The sequence below is a fragment of the Prunus dulcis genome, chromosome 1, assembly GCF_902201215.1.
Source record: "Prunus dulcis chromosome 1, ALMONDv2, whole genome shotgun sequence".
Classification (NCBI taxonomy): Eukaryota; Viridiplantae; Streptophyta; class Magnoliopsida; order Rosales; family Rosaceae; genus Prunus; species Prunus dulcis.
Window position 1 is genome coordinate 35,015,559 of NC_047650.1, and position 22,843 is coordinate 35,038,401.

The window sequence follows — 22,843 nt, forward strand, 5'->3', positions numbered from 1 at the left end:
TTACTCTTGGAACTAGAATACTGTGGATTTACTGTGCAAGTGCCCCAATTGAGTGGCATGTGGGTTTGGCCTAGTGCTAGGACATTGATTTAGATAGTTGTATCTTGGTGGAGCAAACACATGCAAAACTACAAGCACTGAGTATGGGTGAAATTTTCTTTGGACATTGCAATTCTACAAGCCTATATCTGCAAGAACAGTTAGTTTTAAATTTACTGCCATATTTAATTTCATTATTCTATTTATTATTTAATTAAATTATTAGAATAATATTGATTGTTGTTCCTCCTACAAGTTTCACTCGAGAGAACGAGTTAGATTAAAGGCAAACATTCCAACAAGAAAAAGAAGAATAACAAATTGAACTCTCACATAGATTTACTTTGAAATTTCTTTCTCTTCAATATCCCGATTGGATATGTTGAAACTAACTAATTAATATCAATAAAGTATAGACTAATGCAACTAGGTGGGTACTTTAAAAATAAATAAATAATAATAATAATAAAAGGTATCGCCGTGCGGCTGTACTATGGTAGTTCCTTTTTTTAAAAAAGAGTATAGCCATGCGGCTGTACTCTCGGGAGTTTTGTTAGTTTTAAAACAATAGTATCGCCGCGTGGCTTTACTAAGGTAATTTTTTCAAAAAAGGGTATGGCAGCCCGGCTATACATATTTTGACATGTGAGTTTTTAATAAATAGTATAGCCGCTCGGCTATACCGAGATTTTTTTAATTATAAAAAAAAACAAAAAGTAGAGTAGCACTACCACGGTTTGTTTAAATAATCGTATAGCTGGGCAGCTATACTGGTTTTCACACGTGGGCACTTGGCAGCTAGGCGTGTCCTCCTTTTTAATATTATAAATAGTATACCCTGGCTGACAGGACCCGAATCAAATTCCGCTTTGGAATTCGAGTCGAACCCTGTGCGTGTCCGACACTTGGCAAATGTCCGGCACAAAAGACCTATTTGCCCTTTTTCTTAAAATTTTGACCTTGACTTCTACCGAAATTTCGGCAGAGTCTCCCCTATATTTTGCTGAATCCCAAAACTTACACATGTCAAACAAGCATAAATATCCAACAACCAACAGCCAGCACTTCAATAAACTTGTCAAAAGTTCCATTCCCTCTTTAGGGCAATATATCAGAGCAATTTTGATAGCTTACGGATCACTTAATTGTTTTATATACCAACACTTTTGAACCAGAAGGCGCGGAAGTCAAGATGGCCCGGTGGTGGATGTCTTGTGCACGCTACAGCCTGGGGGCGCAAAACAGTTGAAAGTGTGAGTGGACCAAAAATAAAAGTTCATAAAATATCTAAGAATATACTAACCCCCGGTGTAAAAAATAAGGAAATAAATCTAAACACGTATTCTGCATTTAAAACATACTAAACTCAAGGCATTATATGTAAATCATATTCGAACTCGATACTTCTCGCATAAAAACAATGAAATCAAATAAAGTTGAGTAAAATTGAATATCTAAACTATCTTGGAAACATATGAAAATCAGCGCAGTTACATATTTATAGAAATATATGCAATCGCTTTCAAGAGCAATAAAACTTGCATGAAAGCATTGAAATCCAAGTTGCATAAAAGTACTGAAATCAAACCTGCAATAACGCAATGTACTCAAAGCTTGAATTAAAGCACTGCAATTAATCAAAACTACCACTCGGATGTACCCCTGTAATTCCGTCAATTCCCCTGGCAGATCTCGCCGACACACAATCTATCTGAGCCGCAAATCTTGGCAGGATACAGGGGACTATGGTCAGCATGATCCGCTGGCAGGTCTCGGTGACACAAAGTCAACTTGAGCCGCTCTGGCAGGATTCAGGGGACCGTAGTCAGCCAGATCCGCAATCCTGGCAGGTCTCGGGGACACGAAGTCAGCCGAGCCGCAAATCCTGGCAGGTCTCGGGACACCAAGTCTGTCGAGCCGCAAATCCTAGCACTCATGGTCCGAGCGTCCCCGAAACTCGTGAGGCAAATGTCAAGTGCACTGACAAAACTGTAAATAGACAGGATGTCCGTAGACATCGGTCCATCTGAGGGTAATCACCAAAAAAAACGGGTACATGGTAGTTTTAAAATAAATTACTTTAGGAAAGTTTGATAAATAACTGTAATCTAAAATTATGCTGCTATCTTATCTGATGTAAGCCTCAAACTCTGTTTCTATAACTTTATAGCATGTGTAACTAAGCAGCATAGGATTAAGATACTTTACGGCACAAATCATGCTCGGAAAACATTCGATAAAACCTATTCAAAATCAAATAATGAAATTTACTCATATAAACTCATTTATAAAAACTTATTTATATAAAATCAATATAAAATCATTTATGAAAGAAAGTCCACTCACTCCTAGTCCGAGCTCGCTAGACCTCCTAACGGTCTCTCCTGCGGGCCTGTTTGGTCCCGGGTGCCTGGGTCGACGGAAATGGTGGCTGGAGGAGGGAAATCGGCAGCCTGGAAGTTTCGATGAGTTCCCGTCGTTCTTTCGTAGATTCCGGCCAGCACAGGTCGTCGACGGGCGGGGGATCGGTCGGCGAAGAAAGAGGACTCGATGGCGGTTCGAACGCCACCGGTCCCGTGGCCGGTGGTGCCCCGAGGCGGCGCCAGCGAGCTCTGGAAGGCGGCGGCCCGTTTTCGCGCGAGATGAGAGAGGCTGATCGGTTTTTATAGATCCAACTTCGCAATATTTACGGTTATGCCACTGAGACTCTTTTGACCATAACTCTTTCGTTACGACTCCGATTCCGGCCCACTACGTGTCTATGAACTCGTTTCGCTGTGCTCTACGCATTGGCGCAAGCGAAATTGTCAAATTCCTTCTCGATCAAAAAGTCACCTTTTTCTTAATAAAATATTACGAGGGCAAAATTGTCTTTTCGCAAAATAAAATATTCCTTAAAATTTATGAATTTTTGATTTGGGTTATTACACTGGCGGCTGTACTCGGAATATTTTATTTTTAAAAAAAATGGTATAGCCGTTCGGCTGTACTACTATTTTTTTAATAAAAAAATTAGTATAGTTTCACACGTGGGCGCTAGGCTGGTCATCTATTTTTTTCTAAAAATCTGTACGTGGAATTTTTTTATTTTTAAATAGTACAGCCTCACGGCTTTACTGGTTTTCACACTTGGCACCCCCTTTAAAAAAAATAGTATAGCGCGCATGGCTATACGCGGGCATTTTTATTTTTATTTGAAAAATAGTATAGACCGGTGCGACGATACTTGAAGTATTGTTTTTAAATTTTTTTTTTCCAAAATATTGTAATCCGGTTACCGTCGGACATTAAAACCGAACCGAACCAAACCGCATGAATAGTATCGGATCGGTTCTAATTTGAGGCAAAAACCGGTCCAAACCGAACCGTGCCCACCCCTACTTTATATATATATATTGGGATCTTTTTTCTTTTTTCTTTTTTTATAATTTTTTTTTTCTGATAAGAGTAGTTTAGATTATTATCCATTACTATTAGGCCATTACCCGAGTCTATATTGTCCCATTTTGATTTTTTCACTTTCTTAGAGTTATTATATGTATAAAGAATTTAGCATTTTTACGTTTAATACTCGTATTATACACATATGTATGTATTTTTAATAATACATCTATTTTCTGTACACGTCTTAAAGACTCGGTAAAATACATGTTTTTTTTAAAGTAAATGTATAATACTCATATTGTACACATATATACGTATTTTTCATGTTTAATACACGTATTTTTTTTAAAATTCAATAATACACACAAAATTCACATATTATACACATAATTTTTACATATTATTACAAACATGTTTTAATTAAAATTAATCCCACATTAGAACACTAGAGCTTATGGAATCCCATTTGAAGTTTTTGGTAGGTGAGTAGCGCTATCAAGGTCCCAAAAAAACTGTTGTGATTCAGTGAGGCGTAGAATTTTCGAGAAACCAATAGCAACATTTTAGACCTTTTCATCTAATTAACATAAACATGTGTATCTGAATATAGAAATAGTTAAAAACACATGTTTATGTTATTCGAGCCCAATAGTAACACCAACTTAAAAACATTCCAAATGTACAGATTAATTTGGGCTAAAACAATATCAACTGAATTTGACTAGGCATATTTCGTATGTTAATTTATTTAAATTTAGATTATTCATGTCACACGATACAAAATTCGAATAAGATACGATAACACGAGTATACGTGAATGAATGCAAAATAATATAGGTTATACCTAATATCCAAAATATTTAGCTTAACTAGTCCAAAATAGTCACTTAAATTAGGGCTTTTCAGTGATGAGCAGAGCTTTGAGGCTTGCAGAGGGTTCAGGCCATCGATCGCTCAAAAAGACTCTTGCGTAAGTCGATTGAACTCTTACCATCACCAAATTTCCGAAAAAAGATGACATTTTGAACACAAAATTGGAAAATGAAAGTACAAGGAAGCCAATCCGAGCTTGACCGATCGCAGTGCGGTTCGAGCAGTAGGCGCAGCACGCGTTCGCAAGTAGCACCAGACTGGAATTCAACAGACGAGCTCCTTCTGGTGAACGAGATCGCTGCTGTGGAAGCCGATTGTCTGAAAGCATTGTCTTCATTTCAGAAATGGAAGATCATATCTCAAAACTGCTCTGCTTTGGGCGTCCCACGGACTTTGGATCAATATCGCAGAAAATGGGACGCTTTGTTTCTCCAGTACAAGAGCATCAAGCAGTGGGAGTCAGCGTCTAGAGGCGGTGCTTCGTACTGGGTTTTGGAAATTGGAAGGAGGAAGCAGAAGGGGTTGCCTGAGAATTTTGATAATGAGTTGTTCAGAGCCATTGATAATCTTGTGAGGGTTCGGGGAAACCAGTCGGATACGGACCCAGATAGTGATCCAGAAGCTGAGATTGATGCTGAGGCTGATGTGCCTGATGTTGTTGCAGAGCCAGGTATGATTTTTCTCCAACCCCAAATGGAAATCTGTGTTGATATTCAAGTGCTGCATTGTCAAATTAGTTATCAATTGCCTGCGTGGTTTTTGCATTTTTGGTTTCTTTTGCGCCAATGATTTTGTGTTGACATCATTGAATGCTGAATGTATGTTTACATTTTAAGCTCATTATTTGGAGGAAAAAAAAGCGGGAAGGTGATATTGAGCTTCCTTCATATAGCCTAATGTTATATTGGGCACTATCGAAACGGATAGAGGATTATGAGTTTATGAGCAATAAAATTTAGAGCAGAACATAATGTAAATGTAAGACATTACAATCCAAGTAGTAAATAAAACTGCAAAGTTTCTTGTTTAGTTTGCTTGTGATTCTTGGAGGTGAATGGTTATGTTATCTCCTTCATTGAAACTTGGATCATAAAGGTAGAGTGTTGTTGAGCATTAATATTTTTGAAATGAGGGTAAGTTGTGACATATGACAGCTTAGATATGCACAAACGCTTACTAGTTAGTTCTCTTGTTTGCAAGCTTGATTATTCAATTGCTGTATGCGTACCATTTCAAGATGCAATAAATTAGTAGGGGATGTTGTCGAAGGTTTAAGGTGGTTGAATTTGCGATGTGAAAACCAGTCAACTGCATAAGTTTTGCTTACTTTTGAGTAATGGGTGAGTAAGTGAATTTTAGTTATGGTTTAATTGTTTTTTGTGCTTGAAGTCGTGAAAAAGCATAACAAGCATGTTATTCTGTAAGCCTTAGTTCTATGCTTCATCACCAGTTATGTTCTTATAATTGTCCTGTATATTATTAGAGTCCAAGAGGAGAAGACGCCGATCAACACATCAGAAAAGCTGCTCAATAGAAAATTCATTTAGAAGATGTAAGGTGGAAAAGCCTGAAGAAACCCGGGTAGAAGAAAAATCCGAAGAAACCCATGCAGAAGAAAAACCTCAAGAAAACCATGCAGAAGAAAAACCTGTGGGAAGCTGCTTAGAAGTAATTCCTCAGAAGAGCCTAGCAGAACAGAAGTCTCAAAAAAGCTGTGCGAAGAAACATAAAAATAGTCAAATAAAAGAGAAGGCTATCAGCATTGAAGAACAGGAGCAAATTGCGGTTATGCAATTGCATGAAAATGTAGAACTAATCCAGGCTATTGTTAATGAGAATGCAGATCATGAGGCTGCCACCGATGTGAAAAGCACTGGGGACCCGCAAACTGATCTTGTTAGACGCCAAGGAGACCAGGTTATTGCATGTCTGGGAGATATTGTGAAGACTCTTGACCAGCTCCGTCAGCTTGTCCAGGAATGTGAATAGTTTTCCTCTAACTTCCCCTCCCCCCTTCTCTAATTTACTGAATGTCAATATTTTAATGTTTAACATTTTGGTGTTAGGATATTTATGGTAAAGTTCTAATGCAATGTTGGAGGTAGCTTATTTTGTGTTGTTTGCCTATCGAAGACCAGTTTAGGTGTGTCTCTTTCATGTTATAGACTAGTCTCTTTAGTTGAAAGAACAAGGTAAGTTTGTCATCCTAGAAAAGAGAAAGGACAGATTATCTTTGACATGCAAGCTAGAGAATCAGACTTGCATTTAGTACATATTCACCGCTCCATAAATATCCTTTCCTATGGCTAGACACTTCTTAATAGATCTCCTCAAATCAGGTGAACTTCTCAGTATCCAATAACGTGATTATGCGTAGGAGTAGCCACTTGTTCATATGCATCAACGATTAACAGCCACTGTTACGACTTGTGATTGTGAACAAGTTGAAGCAAACCTCTGGCAACAATGCCAAATTGTAGTTGTATTGTTAATGTGTTCTGATTGCTGTGATGTACAATGTGCACAGGTGTGGAGTGGTGTCACGGTGTTGAACCTTTTAGGGGGTTCACGTGTGGGAGTTTGAGACCACTAGCAAGTAATAATTATTTCCTGTTTCTGGCAATGTACCCGTGTTTATTAATACCATCTTCAACAACACCATGTTGACCAACTAAAACACTCAATATTTCTGTTATTTGTATTTTCCATAATATATATGTCATTTGATTCTTTATATACTATTTTAAACAACGCAAGTACGAATATGAAATCATATGGCAAATGGAAAAGCACGCAAAGCTCTCTTTCAACATATCTGTATTCTTCCCTCCGATTGAAACACCTAGAAGGCTAGGGAGGCAATGAGAGAACTCTCACGAGAAAAGGCAAGTCCTTTCTTTTTCTTTACCAACTTTTGGTTTTTTTAATTTTAATTTTAATTTAACAAGTAAAATATAGGAGTTTCGTGCTAAAATAGCCATTTTTCACAATTTTTTTTTCTTTCTATAATAGCTCCTGCCCCAGTGTCTCGTTGTTATCCCTACAGTTCCCTCTAAGTTGAACCTATAATGCCTATTTAATGCACCATTTTGGGTTTAATTGGCACCTCATGTATCTTAGAAGCAAATGTGAGCACATGTGTTTGCAAATTAGTGGTCCAAGTGGCATTGAAGTGAGCTTCCAATACCTCCAAAAAAAAAAAAAAAAGGTTTAATCCTCCAAAAGAAGAAATTAGCATGAAAAATACATATTTCTCTTTGAAATGAGTTCCCATTTTTATGAAACTTCCATAAGGAAATCCCATAAAATCTACATCAAAGCATAGCATATTACTCTTGTCCAAAGCCAATCAATTTCTGTCTCATTCTTCCACCATTGTTGCTTCCATACCAACCTGCAGAAAAAAAATATATATCAAAAACTCCACTAATTCCTTTGTATCTGATTTGCCTTAACCCCAACACTCCACAAAACCAATCCATGAACCCCTCCACTACTTCACCCAACACCAACATCCATGTCGACTTCCCTAACAGCCACCCAAATGAAGACCAAAATCAACCAAACACTCCCTTACTTCACCAATGCTGTGATGAGCTACGCAGCTTCAGAGTGAGCCTCAAATGGTGGACACTAGACCACTCCTCATGCCTTGGAAAATTCATATCCTACTTCACCTTCATCTTCCTAACCATCCTAGTCCCCATCCTAGCCGCCTTCTCTCTCAAATCCCCATCCGAAGACCCCATCTCTTTCAACAAGCTTGTCCAACTTCCCCAGTCCGGCTTAGCCGCCATTGGCTTCATCACTCTGTCTGGCTTCTTCAGGAAGTATGGCCTGAGACAACTCCTCTTCCTCGACGGTCTTGAAGATGACACTTGTTTTGTTCGTCGGGGATACACTCGTCAGCTCGATAAGGCCTTCAAGTGCCTAGCTTACATACTATTGCCTTCCTTTTTCATTGAGCTTGCACACAAGATCATATTCTTCTGCACTGTCAAAATCTCACTTCTCCATATTAGCTCAAGCGTCCCGCTCAATTCCATAATGTTTGTTTTGGTTTTGGCTTCTTGGGTTTATAGGACAGGGGTGTTCTTGCTGGTTTGTGTTCTGTTTCGGTTGACTTGCGAGCTCCAAATACTTCGATTTCAAGGACTGCACAAGCTATTTGAGGGGCGCGAATCCGAATCCAGCGTCATATTCCAGGTACGTATGATTTGAAATTTCAATAATATCTTTGATAATAACAATCTTTTTTCTTTGATGCAAACATATACATTTGAGCCAAACCTTTCATGTAATCTCTTTCAATTTTTCTGTATTTTCAGACTGTTGAGTGGATATTTTTAACAATAGTAATCTTCACTTGGGTTTCAGGAACATATACGGATAAGAAAGCAATTATGGGTTACGAGCCACAGGTACCGATTCTTCATCATCGGATGCATGTTTGTCGTCACTGTGAGCCAGTTTGGGGCCTTGTTGCTGGTTTTGGCATCCAAAACAGAGAAGACTTTTCTCAACTCTGGTGATCTTGTGGTTTGTTCTGCTGTTGAGCTTAGTGGTTTGTTCTTGTGCCTAATGGAGGCAGCAAGAATAACACATAGAGCTCAAGGAATTTCAGCGATTGCAACAAGATGGCACATGCTTTTGACCTGTCCATCTGCTGCATTAGATCAGCAATGCAAAAAACAGCAGAGCTCAGAGGCTGATGGATGTTGTGGAGAGACTGATTCAGAATTTTCATCGAACGTTTTGACTTCATTTTCTCCACAGGAGCCTTCCTCATTCCAAACCAGGCAAGCTCTAGGTCTGTCTGCTTTCTTTCTACATTCCTTGATAGCTTAGCTAGTAGAAGAAAATTACTTATAGCAGTACAATACTACAATTCAAGACCTACTTTCAAATCAGATACAAAGGCTTAAGGCAAACTTTGAATATCTCTAGTCACTCACTTGTAAACTAAATTAACCACACATATCAAACAAACTCGAGTGCTTTTGCATATGTGAAACTTCAACACTGTATGGCACTGATATGGATGCTTATGTATAGTTGTACGTGTCTGTGTGTGTGCGCAGTGGCATACTTGGGGCACAACAGTGGAGGGATCACGCTATTCGGGTTTCCGCTTGATCGGGGATTGCTTCACACACTGTTTGCGTTTGAGTTCTCTCTGGTGCTGTGGGTGCTCAGCAAAGTGGTTGTCTTGTCTTAAGCACAACGTTACAAGATTGACAATGAAGCTGCCAGCAACATCATTCACAATAAGATTGCCAGGACCAACCTCTCTGTTCTCATCGAAACTCGAATTGTTTAAACGTGTTTCTTGGACTGTTTAGTGAGGATCATTAATAGAGATCAGCTTCAAAGATTGAACAATAATATATTGAAATGTTTTCCCAATGAAAAAGGACCATAGTAGATTATTGACATTAAAGTCGAACCCTACCAAGCATCAAACATATTAGTACCATGCATCAAACATATTAGACTTACTATATCCATAAACTTGGCTGAGCAAACAATGAGCTTTGTCATCATTAACAAGAACAAAAGAGCAACCTGTTACCTGTTAATGATATCATTAAACCTATAAAAACCCAATTCCCCATTTCGTTTCACCACACCCCACCTAATCTAACACCATTTCAAGCCCTCCATTTTATCTTTCAACCAAAAAAACCCAACTCATTTCTTATCAAATGGTTCGCATTAACAACGCCTATGATCTTAATCACTGGCTTTTGGTGCTATTTTTCTTAGCACAACTATGTATTTTTGTGTCATCTTCTGACGCCTCAGAAATCCAAACCCTATTGAAATTCAAGTCCTTTTTGTCCAATGACACAGCTCTAGACAACTGGAACAACTCCACCAACCCCTGCAATGGCACCACAAACATTTGGTCAGGCTTGTACTGTGAAAAAAATGGCAAGGTGTACGGGTTGAAGTTGCAGAACATGGGTCTCATGGGCATAATTGATATCGACACCCTTTCGGGTTTGTCTGCCCTTCGAAGCATAAGCATCATGAACAACAACTTTGAAGGCCCACTGCCTAGTGTGAACAAGATTGGTGCACTCATAGGAGTTTACTTGTCCAACAATCAATTCACTGGTGAAATTCCAGAAATTGCTTTTGAGGGCATGAATCAATTGAAGAATATTTATTTGGATGGAAATGAATTCTCCGGGGAAATACCAAGTTCTTTGGCTGCATTGCCTAAACTTACAGTATTGGATCTCCAGGGAAACCAATTCAGTGGGGAGATACCAAATTTCCCACAAGACCCAAATGGATGGAAGCATTTCAATGTATCAAACAACCAGCTCGAGGGTCCTATTCCGGCAAGCCTGAGCAATTTAGATGCAAGCGCCTTCGTGGGTATGCAGGAAACAAATACTTTCAATCATTTTTATGTTCTCTTTTCAATTTTTGTTTTGGACTATGTACGTTACTTTTTGAACAATTATGCAGGAAACAAAGGGTTGTGCGGAAAGCCACTTACCCCTTGCAAATCCTCAATGAAGTGGATCAACTCTTTTTGAGAAGCTAGGAAAACTCGCACCAGCGTGCATATATAGTGCAACATTATAGGACAACTTTTGAATACATGCAATCATCTGCAAATCATATGTAACGCTTAAATTGGGATGCTTTCTACCCAATAAAACATATCATTGAATTTGAGGACGGATCACAGTAATCTGAATTTTTATTTATATATTTAGGTGATGAATATATCGATTGCAATTTTAATATTTCATATAGCTTATGCAGAATTTATACGATGACTGCTATGTTTGAGTTCAATTAAAGAACCACAAAACTTAAAAATTCCCTCGATCAGTTTGAGCATTATGCCATGACAACATTATACCTATCAGAAAAACAACTACTACATATAATTATGAAAACACCAAACCAGTGTTGCTGTTAAGTTGATCAATAGGTCAACCCCAGGTCAACGATTCAGTTTAGACTTCTATCAGCCTGGGTGTAGGTTTTGGACCAACTTCAGTCCTTTTTTTTTTCCTTCTAGACATCAAAACTTCAGTCCTTATTTTCAACCCGCAATTCTGTGCAAAATGATTAGAAAACAAAGAGGCATCTCATCATTTCTCTGGGGTTGGTATTTCTTGTAAAATAATATCTTGCATATGTACTATCAAAGTCCAAATAGAATGTGCCGGAATATTTATTTTCCAGCCTTTGACAGCAGTTTCTCCTTCCACCCATTCAATCTCTTTCTAAGCCTCTCTTACTCTTTTATGTTTTTGAATCAGTCTTTCCTTTCTTCTTCCAATTACAGTTGGTAGACCCAGATACTTTTCTTGTAAAATAATATCTGCATATATAGTATCCAAATCCAAATAGAATGTGCCAAAATATTTTTATTTGTTTTAATAAAATAATATCTGTGTTTTGTCTTATAAAGTTTGAATGGCTTCTAGTATGGATGTGTCTCGGACCCAAAAGCATGGTTTATTTGTTTCGGGGTCCTGTTTGACATAACCCGCTTTCTCAGCGAGTTAACACAAACACGATTTGTTAAGGCTCAATTCGAACACTGAAATTTTCATGTGGTATTATTGAATTGTGCAAATGATACTGATTGCCTATTTCTTTGGAAAGAGATACTTCTCATTTCTCTAAATTACGGTTTGACATATGTATAAATATAATTAATAAAAAAAATACAAAAAGAAAATCTTCTACATATATGTCAAAATGCATGAATGTAGGAGTTTCTACTTACAGAGAAAGGAAGTAAGTAATTTCCTTTTCGAAATGCATATATACCGAATGAAATTACTTATTACTACTAGGGCTCTCTAAATAGGTCCAACACATAAGCTTAGCGCATATCACACAATGAAAGCCTCAGCAAATATAATTAATTGAGGGCAGTAAATTAATACCAAGTAATTAAGTGAAGGGGATATCCTTGCTATCATAAACATTCGGCTGAGCCAACAATGAAATGCCACTTCACCATCACCATTAACAAGAACAGACCAGCAACTCAACAGCACACACCAAAGCTACAAAATATTAAACAAACAATTTTGCCTAACATCTAGGGAATTAAATCCAATATTTAATCAAAAATTAATGCCGGCTCTCACCCAGCTCACCCCCCATAGGCAGGACCCAAAAAAAAAAAAAAAAACTTTGCCATTGTCGACCCTATTTGTACCTTTTCATCTTCCCCTTTTCTAATTCTTTCACCGCACCCACCTAATCTAACACCATTTTCAATCCCTCCATTTTCTCCATCAACCGAAAAAACCCAACTCATTTCTTATCAAATGGTTCGCATTAACAACGCCTATGATCTTAATCACTGGCTTTTGGTGCTATTTTTCTTAGCACAACTATGTATTTTTGTGTCATCTTCTGACGCCTCAGAAATCCAAACCCTATTGAAATTCAAGTCCTTTTTGTCCAATGACACAGCTCTAGACAACTGGAACAACTCCACCAACCCCTGCAATGGCACCACAAACATTTGGTCAGGCTTGTACTGTGAAAAAAATGGCAAGGTGTACGGGTTGAAGTTGCAGAACATGGGTCTCATGGGCATAATTGATATCGACACCCTTTCGGGTTTGTCTGCCCTTCGAAGCATAAGCATCATGAACAACAACTTTGAAGGCCCACTGCCTAGTGTGAACAAGATTGGTGCACTCATAGGAGTTTACTTGTCCAACAATCAATTCACTGGTGAAATTCCAGAAATTGCTTTTGAGGGCATGAATCAATTGAAGAATATTTATTTGGATGGAAATGAATTCTCCGGGGAAATACCAAGTTCTTTGGCTGCATTGCCTAAACTTACAGTATTGGATCTCCAGGGAAACCAATTCAGTGGGGAGATACCAAATTTCCCACAAGACCCAAATGGATGGAAGCATTTCAATGTATCAAACAACCAGCTCGAGGGTCCTATTCCGGCAAGCCTGAGCAATTTAGATGCAAGCGCCTTCGTGGGTATGCAGGAAACAAATACTTTCAATCATTTTTATGTTCTCTTTTCAATTTTTGTTTTGGACTATGTACGTTACTTTTTGAACAATTATGCAGGAAACAAAGGGTTGTGCGGAAAGCCACTTACCCCTTGCAAATCCTCAATGAAGTGGATCAACTCTTTTTGAGAAGCTAGGAAAACTCGCACCAGCGTGCATATATAGTGCAACATTATAGGACAACTTTTGAATACATGCAATCATCTGCAAATCATATGTAACGCTTAAATTGGGATGCTTTCTACCCAATAAAACATATCATTGAATTTGAGGACGGATCACAGTAATCTGAATTTTTATTTATATATTTAGGTGATGAATATATCGATTGCAATTTTAATATTTCATATAGCTTATGCAGAATTTATACGATGACTGCTATGTTTGAGTTCAATTAAAGAACCACAAAACTTAAAAATTCCCTCGATCAGTTTGAGCATTATGCCATGACAACATTATACCTATCAGAAAAACAACTACTACATATAATTATGAAAACACCAAACCAGTGTTGCTGTTAAGTTGATCAATAGGTCAACCCCAGGTCAACGATTCAGTTTAGACTTCTATCAGCCTGGGTGTAGGTTTTGGACCAACTTCAGTCCTTTTTTTTTTCCTTCTAGACATCAAAACTTCAGTCCTTATTTTCAACCCGCAATTCTGTGCAAAATGATTAGAAAACAAAGAGGCATCTCATCATTTCTCTGGGGTTGGTATTTCTTGTAAAATAATATCTTGCATATGTACTATCAAAGTCCAAATAGAATGTGCCGGAATATTTATTTTCCAGCCTTTGACAGCAGTTTCTCCTTCCACCCATTCAATCTCTTTCTAAGCCTCTCTTTTATGTTTTTGAATCAGTCTCTCCTTTCTTCTTCCAATTACAGTTGGTAGACCCAGATACTTTTCTTGTAAAATAATATCTGCATATATCCAAATCCAAATAGAATGTGCCAAAATATTTATTTGTTTTAATAAAATAATATCTGTGTTTTGTCTTATAAAGTTTGAATGGCTTCTAGTATGGATGTGTCTCGGACCCAAAAGCATGGTTTATTTGTTTCGGGGTCCTGTTTGACATAACCCGTTTTCTCAGCGAGTTAACACAAACACGATTTGTTAAGGCTCGATTCCAACACTGAAATTTTCATGTCGTGTTATTGAATTGTGCAAATGATACTATTTGCCTATTTCTTTGGAAGGAGATACTTCTCATTTCTGTAAATTACGGTTTGACATATGTATAAATATAATTAATAAAAAAACACAAAAAGAAAATCTTCTACATATATGTCAAACTGCATGAATGTAGGAATTTCTACTTATAGAGAAATGAGGTAAGTAATTTCCTTTTCGAAATGCATATATACCGAATGAAATTACTTATTTACTACTAGGGCTCTCTAAATAGGTCCAACACATAAGCTTAGCGCATATCACACAATGAAAGCCTCAGCAAATATAATTAATTGAGGGCAGTAAATTAATACCAAGTAATTAAGTGAAGGGGATATCCTTGCTATCATAAACATTCGGCTGAGCCAACAATGAAATGCCACTTCACCATCACCATTAACAAGAACAGACCAGCAACTCAACAGCACACACCAAAGCTACAAAATATTAAACAAACAATTTTGCCTAACATCTAGGGAATTAAATCCAATATTTAATCAAAAATTAATGCCGGCTCTCACCCAGCTCACCCCCCCTAGGCAGGACCCAAAAAAAAAAAAAACTTTGCCATTGTCGACCCTATTTGTACCTTTTCATCTTCCCCTTTTCTAATTCTTTCACCGCACCCACCTAATCTAACACCATTTTCAATCCCTCCATTTTCTCCATCAACCGAAAAAACCCAACTCATTTCTTATCAAATGGTTCGCATTAACAACGCCTATGATCTTAATCACTGGCTTTTGGTGCTATTTTTCTTAGCACAACTATGTATTTTTGTGTCATCTTCTGACGCCTCAGAAATCCAAACCCTATTGAAATTCAAGTCCTTTTTGTCCAATGACACAGCTCTAGACAACTGGAACAACTCCACCAACCCCTGCAATGGCACCACAAACATTTGGTCAGGCTTGTACTGTGAAAAAAATGGCAAGGTGTACGGGTTGAAGTTGCAGAACATGGGTCTCATGGGCATAATTGATATCGACACCCTTTTGGGTTTGTCTGCCCTTCGAAGCATAAGCATCATGAACAACAACTTTGAAGGTCCTCTGCCTAGTTTGAACAAGCTTGGTGCACTCATAGGAGTTTACTTGTCCAACAATCAATTCACTGGTGAAATGCAAGATAATGCCTTTGAGGGCATGAGTTCTTTGAAGAAAATTTATTTGGATGGCAATGAATTCTCTGGAAAAATACCAAAGTCCCTGGCTGCATTGAGCAAGCTTTCGGAATTAGGTCTCCAGGGGAACCAGTTCAGTGGGAAGATACCAAATTTTGCGCAGAGTCCAAATGGATGGAAGTATTTCAATATATCAAACAACAGGTTTGAGGGTCGAATACCTGCAAGCCTGAGCAATTTGGAAGCAAGCGCTTTCACTGGTAAGCAATTCATTCAAGAATCTCCTTGTTGTCCATTTTTTGTTTTGAATTTTCATTCTGTTTTATTTAATCCACTACACAATACATGATTTTGATGTGTTTTGGTTTTTGATTGTTATCTCGTGTGAAACAGTTGTTGATTGTTGATGTGTGTGAATCTCAGGATAAATTCACACATACATCAACGGTTGACAATCGTCCATGCGCGCGTGAACAAGTGTCGTTAACATTAATCTTAAAACGCACACAATTGTTTATTTGAGTTTTAAAAAAGAAGTTTGGTCCGAAGGTCATATTAACTAATGAAGTATTGAAATGTATATAAGGTAAATGTAATTCTATGACTTTTAATTCCATATTAAAGCCAAAGTTTTGAAAGAAAAAAAAAATAACAAAAGAAGAAAGAAAATCAAAGATATTGTAATCAATTTAAATAAAAGAAATATGAGATCATTGACAAAAAGATTGAGACACGCATCATCATTGATACCAGATCTTCTCAAACATTTACTTTCTATATGATGGTATGGTAGCACGTTGGTCTAATTGAATTATCTTATTTTACAAGTTTTATTTTATTTATCAAATGGGTTTTCATTTCTTATTTTCTTGGGCCTAATTATGGGCCCTTTTTCTTGACCAAACAGGTAACCTAGGCCTATGTGGAAAGCCTCTGGCCCCATGCAAATCCTCAAAGAAAAAAATCCTCCTCATCATAGCCATCGTAGTTGTCTCAATTGCTGCAATACTGTGCACGATGGTAGCAATTCTCTTCATACGACGTCGTAGTGCTAAATCAAAGCAAGAAGCAAGAGCCCAGAAGAAGCTAAAAGCCCAACACCACACAGCTGCAATGGAGGTCCAGTTAACAGCTGATGAAGACAACTACAAGAAGGCTGAGAAAGGAGGGGAGTTGTATTTTGTGAGGAAGGACAGAGGGTTTGAGCTGGAAGAGTTGCTGAGGGCCCCAGCTGAGGTCTTGGGCAGTGGGAGTTTTGGGTCATCTTACAAGGCAGGGCTCTTGAGTGGGTCCATGGTTGTGAAGAGGTTTAGGCAAATAAACCAAGTTGGGAAAGAGGACTTCTATGATCACATGAGAAGGCTAGGGAGACTTTCACACCCTAATTTGCTCCCACTTGTTGCTTTCTATTATAGGAAAGAAGAGAAGCTCTTGGTTCATGATTTTGTTGCCAATGGAAGCTTGGCTAGTCATCTCCATGGTATGCTCTTATATAGTAATATTTCAACTAATCACATTACGTACGAATCATGAATTTAATTAACAGAATTGAATTAACAATGTGATTAGTAAATATAGTACACATAATCGGCCGAATGTTATCGTTGATTGATCACACAAACTCTCGGCTAGTTAAAACTCAACGTCTAGTCACATTGATGATCACATCTTTCACATGTTATATCGAATTAATTTGAGTTGTTTGTGCATTTTCAGTGAAGCGAGAACCTGGGCAGCCGGGATTGGATTGGCCAACTAGGTTGATGATCATCAAAGGAGTATCAAGGGGCTTAGGCTACCTATACAAAGAGTTCCCGGGCCTAACAGTACCCCATGGCCACCTCAAGTCCTCCAATGTCCTCCTAGACCACAACTTCAACCCCCTCATAGCAGAATATGCCCTAATACCAGTGATCAACAGAGACCATGCCCAAAAGTTCATGGTGGCCTACAAGTCCCCAGAGTTCTCCCACACGGAACAAACCTCGAAAAAGACCGATGTGTGGAGCCTGGGCATACTCATCTTCGAAATGCTGACAGGAAAATTCCCAGCAAACTATTTGCAGCAGGGCAAGAGGGCAAATGCAGACCTAGCAGCTTGGGTGAACTCAGTGGTGAGAGAAGAGTGGACAGGAGAAGTGTTTGATAAGAACATGAAAGGGACCAAGAATGGGGAGGGGGAGATGCTGAAGCTTTTGAAGATTGGGATGTGTTGCTGTGAGAGCAGTGTGGAGGGAAGATGGGATTGGAGAGAAGTTGTAGACAAGATTGAAGAGTTGAAGGAGAGGGACAGCGAGGAAGAATATTCTTCTTATGCTAGTGATGGGGATATGGGCTCTTCTAGGGCAATGACTGATGATGATTTCTCTTTCTCAGTTAATGCTTGAGTTTGGGGCTTGGCTTGGGAGGGGGAGGGGGGAGGGGGGGTTACTAAATATATGTTGTATAATCAAGTTAATTTAGGAGGGTTTGAATGCTTTTGCACTGTGTTTTTTGGTAAATACATTTGCACCATATATATATATATATATATATATGTTGCTAATTTAAGGCACACAATAAGTAACAATGGCCGAAAGGAGGAGGAAAAACGAGTTCAATCCGTCCCAAATTTGTTGCTAATGGAAAATTTTCACACCCCTTATTTTTCCTTGAAAGGTTTGTTTTTGAACGGTTTATTTGAGTTTGTAATGTATGATTGCGTGACATTGTAATTTTTTTTGCTGTTTATCTATCACAACGATCTATTTTGAATATGAGCAATAATCTTATGATTGTGAATTATGTATGTTGTAAATTTTATTTATTAATTTATAATGAAGTTGTTTTGGGGTTTATAGTTCTTGAGTTATTAAATTCTATAGTTACAATGAAGCTTTTTCATCTCCTGAAACCGAGTCTTTAAGACTTGTGCAAAACATAGATGTATTATTGAAAAATACGTATGTATGTGTATAATATATTATTAAACATGAAAGTGCTAAATTGTTTATACGGGTAATAACTCTGGAAAAGTAAAAAATCAAAAGAGGAAAATAGAGACTCAAGTAATGGCCTAATAGTAATGGATAATGCTTTAAACTACTCTTATCGATACACGAAAATCGGGGGAAAAAATTTAAAAGAAAAAAAGGATCCCACTTTATATATAAAGCGTATAGCCGAGCGGCTATACTGTTTATTAAATAAAAACTCAGTAGGGCCGTGCGGCTATACTATTTTTAAAAACTTTTTAAAAAGGGTATAGCCGCCCGGCTATACTATATATATATATATATATATATATATATAAAAGACCCACCTAGCTCTTAGGTGTCACGTGTCAAAACAGTAAAGCCACGCGACTATACTATATTTTTTTTAAAAAAAGGTAAAAACGAGTATAGCCGCACGGCCATACGATTTCTAAAAAAATTAGAAACAATCGAGTATAGCCTCGTGACTATACTATTTGGTAGGGTTTGAATGCTTTTGCACTGTTTTTTTAGTAAATACATTTGCACCATATATATATATATATATATAGTCCCGATCTCTTAGACCCTGAAAAATAAAAAGAAATTTCCACTGCCGGGATTCGAACCCGGTTTGATAAACTCAATCCAATGTATTGGGCTACAGCGGATTTGATGACATTGATTGAATAAACAATTAATATAAATCATTAAAAATTTATGGAGTTTATGTCTCGCCAATATTACCCTAATTTCAGCAAATACGTGTCAATAAAAGGAAATAAATATAGCCTGCTGCAATAATATTGAATAATCATAATTCATGAGATACCAATTCTTTTGAAGGTTATATGCTGTTTGCTTTTATTTGTACTGCAATTTTGAGTCTAAAAGAATTCTAATTTATTTATAGTGTGTGGTTTGGAGTAATTATTCTCCGAAGAAAGGTTTTTGGGTTCGAGTCCTAGTATCCGTGTAATATGTGTGAGTTTAGTATGCTATCGCCCCTCTCAATAGAAAATGTCTTTAAAAAAAACTAATTTATTTCTTAGATCCACGCCAATTTTGATTTATTTTGTTTTTAAAACATGTAATTTCTCGACAAAAATGATATTGGGAAAGAGGAATTGAGTAGCAATTTATCTCATAAACTATGATCTTCTAAACTTGCCGAATATTTTAATCACAACCATTCATTCTACATATATAGTTTTTGGGTAATAGGAGGATTTGCATGCTTTTGCACTATGTGTTTTTGGGTACATATATTTGCACTCCATATACATGTTGCTAATTTGAGGCACAATAAGCATTTAACGAGGTTCGGCTATGCCTACGTCCTCGGAGAGCAGCAACTGTAACCTTTCATTCATAACATAATATGGTTACAACTCTAGTGTTTACAATATGTATGCTCACCTAATTTTCTCTCTAGGAGAATTTCTCTTTGCTCTCTTTCTCTTCACACACTCACCCTCTTTCTTTCTTCTTTTCATCTTCTCTCATTTCATCTTACATTATAAGCAAATAGAATGCCTATTTATAGGCAAAGCAAATGGCTTGGTTTGGTGGGTGTGTGATTTGGTTTGGTGGGTGTGTGATTTGGTTTGGTAGGTATGTGGTTTGGTTTGATGGGTGTGTGGTTTGATTTGGTGTTGAATGTTAGAGCATGTGGGCTTCATCCACTCTTCTTTCTTTACAACATAATAATGGCCAAAGGAGGAAAAACCGCTGAAAATAAAAAAAGAATTCTTCCGCTGCTGGGATTCGAACCCGGTTTGATAATTTCAATCCAAGGTATTGTGCTACAGCGGATTTGTTGAAATTGGTTGGAGAAACAATTAATATAAACAATTAAAGGTTGCTGGAGTTTCTCTCTTACCAGTATTACCCGAATTTTAGCAAATACGTGTCAAGATGGTCACTATTTTTTTCTCCAACAAAACCAAAAACAAACAAAGGACATAGCCTGCTGCAATAATATTCACGCAAATACCAATTCTTTTGAGGGTTATGGACTGTTTGCTTTTATTTGTGTGTCTAAAAAAAATTATGATTTATTGGTAAATACATTTGCATTATATACATATATGTTGCTGATTTGAGGCACACAATAAATAACGATCGCCAAAGAAGGAAGAAAATTTTGGCCAAAAAAAAAGAAAGAAAAGGAGGAAGAAAAAAATAGCGCTTGGAAATTCTCTACAGTCTTTATCTTAAAAAATAGCTCCTGAAGAGGGAAAAAAATAAAAGCTTATTCCACTGCCGGGATTTGAACCCGGATTGTATTCTCAATCCAATTTATTGGGCTACAGTGGATGTGTTGATTTTTAGTCAAGAAACAATTGATCTAAACGATTAAAAAATTCTAAGGGTAGAATAAGTATAGTCAGGCGGCTATACTATTTTTAAGAAATATTAATAAAAACCGAGTATAGCCGGCCGGTATACTATGTTCTAACACAGTAAAGAGGAACCGCCTAGCAGTAGGCGCCGACGTGTCAAAATAAGTACAGCCACTCGGCTGTACTATTTTTTTAAAACGCCAGCGTTTAGAAGTATAGCCGCGCGGCGATACTATTTTTTAAAAAACTTTTGGACACCGGGTATAGCCGCACGGCTATACTATATTAAAAAAGACATCTTAACGCCTTCTCGCCACATGTCAAAAGGGTAAAGCCGTGCGGCTATACTATTTTTTAAAAAAATAAAGCAAAACCGAGTATAGCCATGCGGCTATACTATTTTTAGCAAATATCACCCTAATTTTTGGATATAGAATCAATGAAAAGGGATTTTGTGAAAATAAATTGAAACTTCATAGTGTATTCATGTAATTTTTAAAACCTCAGGAAATTTTGTAAAAACACCTAAAATCTCAAAGAGTGTTGATACAAATAACTCCAAATTCATATCTGGTCAGTTTGGGCACAAATGTCTTTGTTTGGTATGGGGTCTGTTTCAAGTACTAATAATTTGGTTAGCTGGATAAAAAAACAATTGGCATAATATATTGGGAGATTCACTATTATACCCAATATAGGGGCCCAAATTATAAAAATACCCTATATAAAATGGACTTTAGAAACACACCCAAAGCTCATTTACAACATAACAAAAAAGCTTTTAACTTTTTATAAATTACAAAACTGCCATCAATTTCTTAAAACAAGCCCAACCCCAAAATCTCATAAAAATACCCAAAGCACTCAATATGGCATCAAAGTAATTTAATAATCAATATTAAATTCAATAAGGTTAGCTATCATTTTTTGGGTTTTTTTTGGGTTTGTTTATAGGAATTCAATTGTGTAGGGTTTATTTATAATATTAGTGCTAGAAATGGGTATATCACTAAATATCTCTAATATATTTCCTTCACAATTAATAAATACATTTATTGTTTGTTGGAAAATTTGGGACCAGAGAAATCGTTTTATTTTTTAAAATAAATCACCGCAAATCCAGGAAGCTATTTATCATATTGTAATTTTCTTACATAATTATTGGCAAGCTAATCATACTGCTTTTAAGAAATACTCAGATGTAATGTTTTTCAGTCTTCCAAAAAACCTATTTGCTTGAGGATAAGGACTCTCCAACAAAAGGAAAAAAATACATGCTGCAATAATATTGAATAATCATGAGATACCAATTCTTTTGAGGGTTATGTGCTGTTTGCTTTTAGATCCACTCCAATTTGATTTATTTTGTTTTTGAAAAAAATATAACTTCCTGATGAAGGTGGTATTGGAAAAGCAGAATTAAAATAGTAGCAATTTATTTCACAATCTACTTTCTTCTAATCTTGCCTAATCATTTAATCACACCCATTTGTTTTACATATATAGAAGCAATTTATCTCACAATCTACTTTCTTCCACTGATCTGCAAGTTAAGACTTTTTTTTACCGGACTATTCCTAGAAAAACCTCAAAACAATTCTATATTTATTTTCTTTTTTTGGGTTAAGCAATTTGAATTTGAATTTATTTTTTCTTTTGAGAAGACCTTTTTCTTTGGATAAGTTTGATGTTCAATCAATCCGATGGGGCATATGGAGCCCCATACGACAAAGCCACTTTTTTAGAATTATTTATATTTTCATTTCCTAAAAAGTAAAAAACGACGGGTTTAGTGACCCACCGGTGGACCTATCATATCCCCTCCCTCCATCTCTCCGCGCGCGCGGTTTCTTTTTTGGTTTCGCTTCAGTACGCCTTTGGTGTCTGCTAGGGTTTAAGGAACGAAAGTTTCATTTC

General features: G+C 37.1%; 4 protein-coding genes across 4 annotated transcripts; all 4 read left to right on the plus strand.

The window, feature by feature from the left end:
- Nucleotides 1-4,296: 4,296 nt before the first annotated feature.
- LOC117621180 (trihelix transcription factor ASR3) lies at nt 4,297-6,405 on the plus strand. Its single transcript, XM_034351551.1, has 2 exons — nt 4,297-4,966; nt 5,780-6,405. The coding sequence occupies exons 1-2, from the start codon at nt 4,465-4,467 to the stop codon at nt 6,283-6,285; spliced, it is 1,008 nt and encodes a 335-aa protein (XP_034207442.1). The 5' UTR covers nt 4,297-4,464; the 3' UTR covers nt 6,286-6,405.
- A 1,205-nt stretch (nt 6,406-7,610) lies between these two features.
- Nucleotides 7,611-9,667, plus strand: LOC117615480. Its single transcript, XM_034344562.1, has 3 exons — nt 7,611-8,502; nt 8,674-9,106; nt 9,378-9,667. Exons 1-3 carry the CDS (start codon nt 7,777-7,779, stop codon nt 9,512-9,514), a joined length of 1,296 nt encoding a protein of 431 aa, XP_034200453.1. The 5' UTR covers nt 7,611-7,776; the 3' UTR covers nt 9,515-9,667.
- Nucleotides 9,668-10,001: 334 nt separating this feature from the next.
- Nucleotides 10,002-10,889, plus strand: LOC117618954 (pollen receptor-like kinase 4). The gene is made up of 2 exons (XM_034348749.1): nt 10,002-10,683; nt 10,777-10,889. Exons 1-2 carry the CDS (start codon nt 10,002-10,004, stop codon nt 10,845-10,847), a joined length of 753 nt encoding a protein of 250 aa, XP_034204640.1. The 3' UTR covers nt 10,848-10,889.
- Nucleotides 10,890-12,611: 1,722 nt separating this feature from the next.
- LOC117618961 (pollen receptor-like kinase 2) lies at nt 12,612-18,014 on the plus strand. Its single transcript, XM_034348762.1, has 5 exons — nt 12,612-13,293; nt 13,387-13,422; nt 15,267-15,887; nt 16,535-17,107; nt 17,344-18,014. Exons 1-5 carry the CDS (start codon nt 12,612-12,614, stop codon nt 18,012-18,014), a joined length of 2,583 nt encoding a protein of 860 aa, XP_034204653.1.
- The last annotated feature ends 4,829 nt before the right edge of the window (nt 18,015-22,843 follow it).